This window comes from Suricata suricatta, chromosome 7 (genome assembly GCF_006229205.1).
Source record: "Suricata suricatta isolate VVHF042 chromosome 7, meerkat_22Aug2017_6uvM2_HiC, whole genome shotgun sequence".
Lineage (NCBI taxonomy): Eukaryota > Metazoa > Chordata > Mammalia > Carnivora > Herpestidae > Suricata > Suricata suricatta.
In genome coordinates, this window is record NC_043706.1 from 96,114,151 (window position 1) to 96,127,400 (window position 13,250).

At 47.2% G+C, this 13,250-nt stretch overlaps 1 protein-coding gene across 2 annotated transcripts in view; it reads right to left on the minus strand.

Moving 5' to 3' along the window:
* Positions 1-8,356: 8,356 nt before the first annotated feature.
* Positions 8,357-13,250, minus strand: part of TRAF3IP2 (TRAF3 interacting protein 2) — a 41,248-nt gene continuing 36,354 nt past the window's right edge. For both annotated transcript variants that reach the window (XM_029944191.1, XM_029944192.1), the window contains 2 exons: positions 11,123-11,197; positions 8,357-8,950 (listed from right to left, as the gene is read on the minus strand). In XM_029944191.1, the coding sequence (XP_029800051.1) occupies positions 8,804-8,950; positions 11,123-11,197 (222 nt within the window). In that variant the 3' untranslated portion in view covers positions 8,357-8,803. The remainder of the gene's footprint in view (positions 8,951-11,122; positions 11,198-13,250) is intronic.

Consider the following 13,250-nt stretch of genomic DNA (forward strand, 5'->3'; position numbering starts at 1 on the left):
TTCAAAATTTCCTTTTTAATAATAGGTATAATATGAACACAATAGTGCCTTTCAGATTCCTTTTCAAAATAGTTTCAAATCCACTATTCTATTTTTGAGGCCCCATTGTGAATCTCTAAAGTCAGTTTCCTTTAAAGTCAACGTCATTGCCAGGTTTGATATGTTACACCTTACTCGTCCTAGCCCGTGCAGCTGGAGTCCTTAGCAACCCGCTAGAGGGAAGAACGCTGTGATTGTTGTGAGTCCGCTGCGGTCCGGGCCTTAGGAAGAAAACAGACTAAGCCTGATGCGCTCCTCTGGAAAACTAGATAGAAGTGTTCTTAGCGTAAGAGCTCCAAGTGTGACCTCTTCTAAGCCTTCATTTTACAATGAAAGATTTTTTTTTTTTTTTTTTTTTTGGTTAGGATGTGCTGTTCTACATTTTGGAATTAAGAAAATATTCAAAGTCCCTATACATAATCATTGGTTATGAGGCAGAAAGCAAGAAAGGACGGACAAAAAAGGGCAAGAAAGGAATATTTACTGACTACCTGCCAGGCACTATTCTAGAAGATTTATATCATCCACCTTACCTTATCCTTTAAAAATTTTTTTTTAAGGTTTATTTCTTTTTGAGAGAGAGTGAGAGACAGAGAGAGAGACAGAGACAGAGACAGAGCGTGAGCAGGGGAGGGGAATAGAGAGAGGGAGACACAGAATCTGAAGCAGGCTGAGTCCACAGGCACAGAGCCCGACGCCAGGGCTTGAACCCACGAGCCATGAGATCATGCCCTGAGCCAAAATTAGACGCTTAACTGACTGAGCCAGCCAGAGACCTCCCCTCTTACCTTATCCTGCCAGTCTTCCCAGGAGTCGGATCTGTCCTCTTCTTTGTATAGCTGAAACTCTGAAAGTAAGTTGCCTAAGCCACACAGCTTATAAGTGAATGGGGACTCAGGTTTGTCTGATTACAAAGCCACTCAGCATGCGCAAGTGAGAAACTTGTTAAAACGCTTGTTAAACTTGTTAAAACCAATTCCGCTTGGTCAGGGCTTTCTGCCACATATTTTGCTTGGGGAAACTGGACAATGCCAATATTCATTCATGAAGAGAGTTTCCTTGCCCATTCCAGCGAATTATCATTTTCTGCTTTTGCAATCAGTTATTTGTAAATTCAGCTGACAGGCTCACCTTCAGACATTCCCCACTCCCTACTTAGCAGGGTATAGAAGAGACCTATTTGCTCTCTCCCCATGGATCTCGTCACTAGCCAGGTCTCTGCCTTCCCAGATCATTGGACAGTGCAGTGTAAAAAGCACCTGCCCACCTTCCCTCTGGCCACAGTGTGGTCTGGCCCTTCTTGCCAGACAGATGTAGGCTGTCTTTAGAGAGGGCTGATGTATGCCCTGCAGGCTGCATTGTCATTTATTGGCTTAATTACATACACTTTGCAGTGCTTTTCCATACTTTCCTGTTCTTACATTGTGTCTCCTTTTTTACTCTATTATTTTACTATTTTTAATGTTTATTTATTTTTGAGACAGAGCATGAGTGGGGGAGGGGCAGAGAGAGAGAGAGAGAGAGAGAGAAGGAGACACAGAACTTGATGCAGGCTCCAGGCTCTGAGCTGACAGCACAGAGCCCAACGCGGGCCTCAAACTCACGAACTATCATGACCTGAGCCGAAGTCAGATGCTCAACCGACTGTGTCTCCCAGACGCCCCTGTGTCTCCTTTTTAAAAATGTTTATTTATGTATTTTGAGGTAGAGAGAGAGTGCAAGCCGGGAAGGGGAAGAGAAAGAGAGAGAGAGAGAGAGAGAATCCCAAGCAGGGATCCACTGTCAGTGCAGAGCCCAATGCAGGGCTCGATCTCATGAACCATGAGAACCATCCAAAATCAAGAGTTGGATGCTTAACTGATTGAGCCACCCAGGTGCCCCTTGCATTGTGTCTCCTAATCTTGGATGTCATCCAGGTAGTGATATATAGGGATTTTGAATAGTATCATCCCAAAGCTGTATGTGGGGAGGAGGAATGAACAAAGTCTTCTGTTTGTTAGGAAAAATGTCCAGTCAGCTGCTTCTGGGAGGATCTGACCTTGAAACTGTATAAATGTGGGCTCAGTCCTGGGTCCTAGTGAGGGTCAGGGAAAAGAGAGCAGCTACCCTTGCTTAGCCTCTACTGCGTGCTGCCTTGATTCGGTCTTTTCACCCGGCTTGTCCCATTCTAGGTTTGAAATAATTTTATCCACATCCCTAGATTTGAAATAATTGGAAGGCAAGGGCATGTATCATCTTCGTGCCAAGCATAGTACCTTGTACACAGTAGGCATTTAATAACTAATTGTAGACTGGTTGCTGATCTCTAGCTGCTGCTTAGTTCCCTCCCTGTGACTTTCAGGGATCACCTTTTGAATGACCGGCTCAAAAGAAATGGTGGAGCCTTCAGGCTCACACCAAGGTGTCGGGGACTTCTGCTTCACGTGGCTTTTCAACAAACAGCTAAGTGCTGGTATCCAGAGACCTAGTTTAGAATCTTGAATTTGAAAAACCTGGATGTGGAAAGGCCCTGCCCACCTGACTTGGAATGCCCACCCTCCCAGCCCACGTGAGTCACCTCTCCACGTGATTTAGCTCCTGGACTTTGTGACAGGATTTCGCCTGGGAAGATTAGTGCATGAAACTTTTTCCTCCACTGACACCAGAGCTTAAATTTGTTTTTCAGCCATTCTTTTTTTTTTTTTTTTAATTAGGGTTAAAGGTAAGGTGATGTGTGAAGGGGCCTCCCCGGCATCATCTGGGGAGCAGGGGCCTGACAAGGGGGGCGGGAGTGTGGCCGCTGGGCCTCTCTGGGGAGGGAAGCCAGAGCAGGACAGAAGCGGGGAGGGGGTGGGAGCTGCTGAACCCTAAGCCCCGCCTGACTGGACTGCACTGAGTGGCCCAGCCCGGCTGCAGAAGCTTTCCCCAGGGCGGGGGTTTTGCCACAACCCGGTTTAGCCCTGCCTTGTGTTCTTGGAACCTGTTGTGAATGAGCATCCTGTTTTGAAAATCCATGAGAAGCTAGGAGAAGTTTTCTTTCAGTCACAAAGTGAGAAAAATAAAAATAGGACTATCCCACTTGATCGATCCTTCTTTTTGGCCTTGTAACTATTAAAAAAAAAAAAAACATGAGTGAAACTTCTCTTTTTAACTTGGGAGGATTTTTATAAAATCTCCGCAGTTTGTGCACAGTTTGAACTTGAGGGTCTATCCCTGCCTGGAACCCATCCGAGAGGGATTTGAAGCTCCGGGAAACAGCCGCTCTGCGCGCAGGTTTCCGAGTAACTGAACTTTGTAGATAACGACAGATTGGAAGATAGAATCGGTTAATCCCTGAACTCAAGGAAACCTTGGCCCGTATCCCAGATAACACAGGATGCTGAAAACCGGTCCGGTCCCAGCCTCACTAAACATTTTGCTCCTCTCCTAGGAAGGGTGCGGCTTTGACCACTGCGGGCCAGGCCGAGGCTCCCGGTTCTGCCTGGATGAATGCGGGAACCAGTGGCTTTTCTGCGTCGACTGAAAGGTGACAGAGGCCAGGCAGGTACCTGCGGCCCAGTGGCTGCGGGGTGACGAGGCCTGCAGCCAAGCCCACGCCAGCTTTTCTAAAGCCGCCCTTCTGATAACACTGATTACGTTTCCCTTCACCAGAGCCTCAGGCTGATTGAGCAATGGCCAGCTTCTCCGGGTAACAAAGAGGAGGGGGAAGTAATCCAAACACAGGTTTTATTATAAAAACCAGGGAGTGAGAGAAGTGTGTTTATTCTGTAAGATAACACACCTGCTCGGTGCCCGGGAGGCTCATTTCCATCAGTTGCCATGGCAAACTTGTTATACTTCAAGGCCATGTGGCTTTGTTTCCTTTTGAGATCTGGTCCTTGTCCTACCTTTTCTAACAACTCCAACACAATACTGTGGACTCCCGAGACAGCATAATTGATTTCTCCTTCTCTCTATCAACGGTTTACATTTGTTCGGAGCTGGACTGAGGCTCCCTTCTCCTTTGAACTCCTAGCTAACCGTGAAGGCATGCTTCAGAGAGCCATCCTCATTAACATTCCCGGTCCCCCTTCCCCGTCAGCGAAAACGAGCCCTGCATCAATGGCCTTCTTCCTTCCAGTTTTACAAATGAGAGGCTCGGTTCCATGTTTTGCTGCCGATCCAGGTGCCCAGGCGGACAATGCGGGGCTAAGAAGCACACGGGAGAGACTAAAAATAGAACAGCAGTTTGGACGCGTACCAGAGCAGCTACTTCATCTCAACTTGCTTTGCACACTAAGCCTAATGGGATCCATCAGGCATGAGTTCTCCCTCCGCTCCCCTCTTTCCCCAGCTGCCATCAACCATCAGCGCCTTCCTGGTGAAGGGAGCAGAGGGAGGTCAAGCAAGGGACAAGAAATGTGTGCCCCTGTGGCTTTAGTTACAAGTACTGGGAGATCTGGGGGCTGCAATGCTGCAATTATTCCTTCTCCCCCGAACGATTCTAGAAAAGAACAGGCAGGCCCAGCACACTTTGCCCAGGTACACTTTGGTCCAAGATGCTCTCACTGTTTAGCAAGAGCTCAAATACCACTTCCTAAACGCCCTGGGAAGTGTGACCTAGACCCACGCTCATAGGCTCCTTGAGAAGTCAAATAGGGAACTTGGCTACACTGAGTGCTGCTCTCACAGGTCCCGCCTGCTCTGCTGGAGGCTAAGGACGTGGGAGCAAATGCATTCACAGGTGGAGGTGCCGTGGTCTATGTAGGTGAGCTGGCAGCCCACGACAGCTCCGGGTCCATGAGAGCTTCCTGGCTCCTACCAAGTATCCTGTAATTCTATCCAAAAGCTTTTTCTAATAGAAAATGGAACAAATCAGGGGCACCTGACTGGCTCCGTCAGTTGAGCGTCTGACTTTGGCTCAGGCCGTGATCTCACTGTTGGTAGGTTCGAGTCCTGCTTCGGGCTCTGTGCCGACAGCTCAGGGCCTGGAGCTGTTCCAGATTCTGTGTCTCCCTCTCTCTCTCTGCTCCTTACCCACTCCCTCTCAAAAATAAATACACATCAAAAAAAATTTTTTAAAGACACCGGAACAAATCTGTATGAAGTTCGGAACATGCTATCTTAGAAATTATGTTCCTATCCTCAGACCAGAGCAAGCATTGGGTGAGGCTCTTTTGTGTTGTTGCTGTACCTCCTGATGAAAGGCACCCTTCCTGGAGCCTCCCTCCACCCACAGGGAAAGTCAGCATGACCCACACCTTTCTCCTTTTTTCATCTGAAAGATAATGCATTTTCCAAAACAGCTATGTATTATTCCAACAAGTGCTACTCTTGTAGCATCAGAAGCAGGAGGGAAAGATGAATATCACAGTATTTAAAAAATAAAAAGCATGTTTCATTGTTTTTGCCTTGGAGATTGGCCAGATAAAACTGAAACAAAATTGATCTAACAGCAGATTTTATCTGGAAGCTTCTGGGGCGGGGGGGGGGGGGGGGGTGCCAAGATCTTTTAAATTGTGCTTTGGTTTTAGAGAATACTAGTATAAAATAAATATGCCAAACTACTTCAGGAGAAGTTACCCTCCATATAATCACCGCAATAATTAATCCCCCCAAGAATTTCCCAGAGAACAAGTTGCAACACGATCATTTAATCCGCCAGCCACCAGAGGACAGAGACGCATCGTCCCTCAGGCCTCTTTCTTTCACGAGGCTCAGTTTACCTCCAGGAGATCCTGGGTCATTTGTTGAACAGATCTACAACCAAAAGCCAGAAAACTATCTAGGTTTAGTAAACAAATGTCCGCAGATTAGAAATCAGGCAATCTGGGTTCCTGCCCTCGGGGGGAACTGAAGCTGAGGTGTCTGTGGTCCCACTTTTCTCAAGCATGAAAACACACTGCAGAGGTGCAGGATTTCTAGGGTCCTTTTCAGACAGAAAATTCCAACTGGTTCCAGAAATAAAAGACTTAAGAATTACATTTATTTCGGTGCTTACTTTCTTCCTTTCTGTTTTTTTTTTTTTTATTTACTTGGCTGGTGGGCTCATATAGAGCAACTTAGCTTGAAAAGTAGTGCTTAATTCTTCAGGATGAGAGGCGTTTCTTCTTCGTGCCATTTTCCCACAGTCTAACCTTCCTCCTCTTTTCATTTGCCACTAGGAGGTGGGTCTCACTTATTCTTCTTGGTTCATTTGGAAGAAACAGAAAGATCTTGTGTTTTGTGAAACTCTTTCTGGATCATTTCCCAATGATCACAGGAGTTTTGCAATCCCTTTGGCAAAGGTGATGGTGACAATGGGGTGTTTGGCAAAATGGTGGAGGTGGCTAATGAAGTGACTGAGGTTAAGAAAAATGCTCTTGGCAAAACATCATGAAACAAGATCTGAAGTGCTCCAAGGGGAGGGCTTTCCTCTCTTGCTGAGATGACTGAGAAAAACCTCAATCTCTGGGTGATTTCTTTACTAGGAAAAAAAGAGTATCAACAACCATAATTTTTCTGAGCACTGAACTGAGAAATAGCCAGTCCAATACTTAGATTGTAGCCATGCACTGAGATGCTGTTAAATGATACAGAAGTTAAAGTAACTAGGCATATATTTTGAAGCCGGTCGCTTTCTAATGTAAATTTCAAAAATTACATTTCAAATTTTAAGTGAGTCACTAAATATTAGACTTAGGTATCTGACTTTACGTACTGCACACCTCACCGCTAAAGTCAGTTTCAGTCTGAATAAAGCCTTGAGGCCTAGAGGTTATTTTCACTGAGTCAGCCCCACCTCACCTCCACCCCTAAAATATCTGTGGATGAATGCAGAGGACAGGGATAACATCCAAATAAACCAAGTGTTAATCTTACTGTCATTGCTCTAAAATAGTTGTTTGAAATTCCTTTTATACCCGTGGTCATCAGATTTCTTAGAAACTTCAAGGGTCAAACTTTCATCGCTTGGCCAGGTGGTGTGTGTGTGTGTGTTTATTTTTTGTTTGTTTGTTTTGCTACCAGTGCTACCAGCTGTGACACTTTAATGACTATTTGTGGAACATCAGGGAATCACCTGGGGTGGGAAGAGCAGCTGACGCTCAGGACAGATCTCTGAAGGGAGGAGGGGTATTAACATCACATTATTAAACCTTGCAAACTAGAAACATTTCAAGGTAGTAATTACTGATGTCATTTTATTTCCAAGTGTGTGAATCCTTAATGATTGTGTCACCTCCAAAAACGATTTAAAAAGAGAGAAAGAAGACTGGAAGTTTGTGTTGGGGTTGTTCTTAGGCATTTTGAGTTATACAAGAATGAGAGTTTGATCAGGTCTCAAATGTCACAGAGCTAAAGATGCTTGTGATAGTCTTACAGATGATTCCTTAAGGGATACTAGCTTTTTTCCTATTCCTATTTTTTTTTAATCAAAGACACTCACCTTACCACCCAGAAGACCTCTAGGTTACAACAGAAATGAAATTAGTGTTCTTTGCAGTTCTTATTTATAGTTGGTACGTATTTGTCTTTTTTCTGTGGTGACATACCAGGGTTGAACTATCTCCTAGCACAACTGAAGCTTATTTAAGAGGTTAGGTAGATCAGTAATAGGAAGCAGGAGCTCTCCACTGCTCCCCACCCCTGAATCTTCATATTAGCTTACTACTCAGGCTATAATTAACGCAATCCCACCTTGCTCTATAGTTTATGTAGATTATACATATATATTTCACATTCGGATATGTTTGTGTGCTTTTTGAGATCAGATGAGCAAGGTGTACATGTTTAAGGTCCCAGACCTTAAACCATTTAGGGCCATTAGAGGTACTTTTTTTCCAGGTCATTTGATTTGGGATAGGCTTCATGCCTAGCACAGAGCCCAATGAGGGGCTTGTACTCACGACCCTGAGATCAAGATCTGAACTGAGATGAAGAGTGGGACACTTAACTGAGCCATCCCGGCACCCTTTTCCATGTCATTTCATAAGGGAGTCCATGGGGTTCCAGAAAAGTGAAAGGACTTGCCTAAGGTCACATGGCTACTTAGTGGTAGAAGCAAGACTAGAGCACAAACCACTGTTCCAGCCAAAGTTCTCCATCCACGGCCATTCCCTACCATACGTGGACATTACACACGTACATCACGGTTGTTGTACAAGTGGTTGTGTTAAAGTTCTACTGCAGGAATAAAGCTTTCAAGATTCTGTGAAAAGGGATTGTTTAACTATCTGGCTCTAATCCTTTAATACAGACGTGTCCGTTACATGGATCTAATATTCTATCCAAGCAGCTTTCCTGAGTCCCTGGAAGCAACCACCCATCTCCTCAGGAATTAACACACATCCATCTCCTGTGAGATAAGTCAAATACAATCTTATAAAAGGGTAAACATTTTATTATCTGTACATGAATCAGGTCAGTCTGAGGACACACGAACATCTGGCTAACTCATAAAAATAGCCCTAAGCAATGGGAGAGTGTTTATGGTCCGTTTACATTTATTGCAACATCATTTATATGATCTACTAGCTAAGCAGTGAGAGGCCCAGAGTGGACACACCAGACAGTTGGGAGCAGCATGCTGCGGGTGTTGGCAGGAGAGGATGCAGAGCACCAGGCCTCTGTCTGAAAGGCGTCTGTGGAGTTCTCGGGAAGAAGAATGCTCTGCAGGACAGGTTTTCTGCAGTGGGTATGGGGAGCCCTCTGAGAGGGCCTGCAACAGCAGCCTCTTCCAGAAGACTGCTTGTCAGCACCGGCGCGCGCACACACACACACACACACACACACACACAGCATGCCCTCCGGGTCTGGGAGGCAGGGGTCACAAGGGTACCACCTGAAGGGTGGGCAGAGGCCCCCGGGGAGGGGCTATGTACTCTTCCTCTCTGAGCAGCCGCAGCAGGATGTTCTTTTTATTCCTGGGCCAGCTGTAGATGTGAGTGTTCTGAAGCCAGGTGGGCACGTGCTCCTGGGGGAGAGGGGACGACAGGAGTGAAGGCCGTTAGCGGGAAAACCTGGGTTGCAGATCCCAGGCTCCGTTCCCAGCACGCGCTGCTCTCGGAAGGGGCTGGCGGCTCTCATTATGGAAACCACATGTGCGCGCGTTCTCCCTCGGCCTCCCAGGCTACCTGCCCTTTGCATTTCAACGTGCTTTTCACCACCCTCACATAAAAGGGGTAGGACAGAGGTCATGCAGAGTGATGTGAATTCCTTCGTGGCTCCAGGAGACGTAGGCCGAGGCTGTGGGCTTAATCTAATTCATTTCAGCCACAGATCCGGCCTGCAGTGGAAGGAGCCCACCGGATCTGTTAGCGGGCACAAAGCAGAAAACTGTGAGCCCGGGATCGTGAGGGTGCACTTTCTGACTGCCCTCAGGTGGAGGGGGACAGACAGATGACCAGTCAGGAAAATGTATAGTGTGTTTGGTGGTGATACATGCCGTGAAGAAAAGTGAAACCAAGAAAGGGGCCAGGGGGCGCTGGGGCAGGGCTGAAAGGTCTGCAGCTTTAAACAGACTCGTAGGAAAGGTCTTGCTGAGAAAATGAGCACAGACCCCAAAGAGCAGAGGGTGCCCGCTTTGCGGATGTGCGGGTCCAGGCAGTGCAGAGGCCTTGTGGCGGGGCGTGCCTATTCAAGGAGCAACAGGCCAGTGTGGCCAGACAGGAGTGCATGAGATTAAGTAGGGGAGGAGGTCTGGAAGTAGAGCCCATGTCCCATAAGGCCCTGGAGGCTTTTCTCTGAGGAAGTGGGATCCCCTTGGGGATTGCAGGACACGCTCAGAAGCAGCACCTGCTACATGTCAGGCATTTGAGCTAGGTGCTGATGGTACCCAAAGGAAAAGACGCAGTTACGTCTCGAGTTCATGGTCTAATGATGGAATGTAAAGAAACTATTTTCTAGGCAATAGTGTGCCAGGGGGGCAGGAGGTGGGAGCACAGGCCACAAGGGAACCGTCTGAAGAAGCTTTAAAAACATGAATAAAACGGACTGAAAGTCCATTTCCTTTTCCATCACCGTATTCCCAACAGTGCGTCCACCCCCAGCCACATTGACTCAAGGCACTATGACTGAGAGAGCTCAAGGGAGGAACCATGCAGGATATTGGCAAGGGGGACGAGAGGTCAGGAGAGGCTAGAGAGTTTGGGTGATATAAGGATGGGCAAGAGTTGACTACACAGACACATCAGGGAAGGGCATCGTAAGCAGGGGGAGCAGAAAGTGCGCAGGCACAGAAACATGAAAAAACACGGCAGGTGTGAGGGCCATGCTGAAATAGTCCAGTACGAACCGAGCATAGTCCCTGCGCACACGCACACGGTCGGGAAAGAAGACTGAGCATGTGGGCAAAGCTCTCTTCTAAGGGGCCTCATCTGTGATGCTAAGAAAGGTGGATATGAGCCCCTGGGCAAGGGATGGAAATGCATCCCATCGCAGTGGGAGTGAGCTTTGTAATCCGATGCATCCCATTTGAATCGGCTGGCCCCTCCCTCCTTCCGCACCCGAGTCTCAATGCAGTCCTGACATTTAGGGGTCCTTCAGGGTGCAGTTGGACCTGGACTCAGGATGCTGTGCTCTGACTCTCAAGACACCCACTACGCCTCTGTCTTCCCCTTGCCAAGCCTGGAACGTGGCTTCAGATGGTTTCTGTCCTCGCTCCCCAAACTCGCTGGCATGCTCTTCTGGTGCAAAAACCCACATTCGAACCACAGCAAAGCTCACTTTGGCAACTGTATAGATTTAATTCCTTTCATCTACAGGTTTGAGAGCTGAGCTATGTGCACCAAAATACTTCCGTGGCCAGTCAGCAAAAAATGTACATATCTTGACTTTTATGTACAGGAGATAAGAAGTATCAGATGAACAGCCTCTTTTTCTCTCATGAGTTAAAACACAAACTGCTTCTTTGTGTGTAATGGTGTTTGAACAATTAGGGCAGCGATGGTCTATCAGATAACGTTGTAAAACCTTCCTGATTCATGCAGCTGAGCTGTGTGCTACAACCTGTGGATCTTTCTGGTAACACTGTTATCTCTAAGGACTGATACAGAGTTCACAAGCTTTTCCACTTAAAAATCCCAGCTAGCAGACAAGCCAAAGCTTGAACTGTATGGTTTTTTTGTTTGCTTAGTTCTTTGTTTACCTTCTTAGCGTTTGGGAAGAGCACGGGGATGAATCTGAAATTCATGCTTCCTTGTTTTATGAACTCAATCTGCATCTGGAACAGAAAGAATGCGGAGGTTTGATTTCAGGAATGAGGAGGAGTTAACGGCACCCACAATCATGCAAGGCCCACACAGCCTTTTTATTCTGATTTCCTCGTTCGAGTGCCACACACTTAATCCTTTCAGGCTCCCCCCATGACATGCGCATACCATGCACTTGAATCATTTATTGAAGGCCTCCTAAAAGTCACACTCTGTGCTCGACTTTGGGTTCTAAGGATTAGGATGCCTTCCAGGGTGTGCTGAGCTGGCTTGGATCAGCTCACAAAAGCCAGTTGAATGCATCCATTCCTAATTCTGTGTTCAGTGATTTTACACTGATAGCTTGAAATGGGCCATAATGGTATTTATACCATGGAAATGGGGAAATGCTACAAATCAGGATTTTTTGTTTTGTTTTGTTTTGTTTGAGAACGAGTTTACCAGAACACTGCTGACACAATCCCTATCCCCCCAAAGCCAGCAGATTGGTGCGGAGGAAGAAGGGTAAATTGCCAACCATAGTGCGGTGGGAAAAGTTTAAACAAATTGCTGTGGAAGCCCAAAAGGGGGACCATCGACTCTGCATCGGTGATTTGAAGAAGAGTTACAGGGGAGGTGTCACATAGATACTGGAAGACCAGAAGAATTTGGTCGGGCAGAGGACGTGGGGGAGAGGGGAAGGACTTGCTCAGCAGCCAAGACAGCAGGAGCGAACGCTGGGAGGTGTGAAGGAATTTTAGTGGGATTGGGACCAGCCAACAATGTTTTGTGGCTGGAGCACAGGATGAGCTAGGGAGGGAATGGGCAATGAGGCTGGGGGGGAAGGGGGTCAACCGTGAGGAGCTCTGCCTGCCTGCCACAGAACATGTAGGTTCCCCACACGGTTCCAGTTTTTGTGACACTGCTGTGGCCCCATAAGAGTCAACTGCCAAGAACTCTATTAAAACCAGAATTCTCAAGATGAAGGGAGTTGGGAGTCTTCTCAATCCCATGACCAGCACAAAGCTCTCAGTCATCCGATGACAAGGAGATGAGGAACTATGTGTTCCCAAGTATTTCATCTTCCAATTGATTTTTTTAAGCTGAGAAATCTTCATTGTGCAGGGGGAATACAAACAGGACAGAGAAGTGACAGTGGTGACAGTTGGTTATTGAAGTCACCATAGAAACCCCCTATTAAACACACTCTCTTACGAATACACACACACCACACACAAATGCTCCACAAGGTGTTTTCTCAGGACCATGGTCTTTTAAAATCCAGAGGACCAAAAGCATTGTTTTAAAATGATCCACGTACAGTGCAAATGAAAGCACCAGTCATCAGGACAAACGTGAAAGGGTGGGCATAGGGTTTTGAAGTTAAAAGTGAAGAACTGGATTTATCTGTAACATTTTGCTTGTCCACTGGGCTGCCCAATCTGCTGGCAGGCCAGACAGCGGTGGCGGATTATCATTTTCTCCCATATTTCCAGATACTGGCTTTTCGTGAAGCCACTGGCTCTATGATGCGGTTACTCATGGGTACTTTTTCACTCCCTCTGTCCTAGAGGTTTCTGCTGCCTGGAGGGGAACCGGAGGTCAGCCAGCTGGGCAGGAAGGCATTTCTGTATCTGGCCTCTTCAACTCCTTCAGTGCTACGGAAGGGCCCAAGACATCCATGTCCCCAGACACCGAGTTTGGAGACAATCTGGTTAATGGCCGGGCACAGTCAGACAAGCTCTGAGGTTGATCTGTGTCTTACTGCCTGGCATTGCCACACACCAGCAGACCTTGACAGGTTTCCTCAGGACCTGGCAGGGAGCTGGAGCCCTTCCCACACACCAGCTGTCAGCTCCCAGGACTGGCGGGTTCCTAGAGATGCAGACAGGACATTGAGTGCTTTGGGGCCAGCCAGACATGCAGCAGATAGCCAAGGGATGGCAGCACCCACAGCCAGCCGTGACCCCTTTCTGGGCCCTGCCCATGGGCTGTCAGATGGGGAGAGGATGACTGGGGGGGAGGCTTAGCTACTGATTTCCTGCATTCTGACCTCACCACCTTGCCTTGGGTTGGTTCTGAACT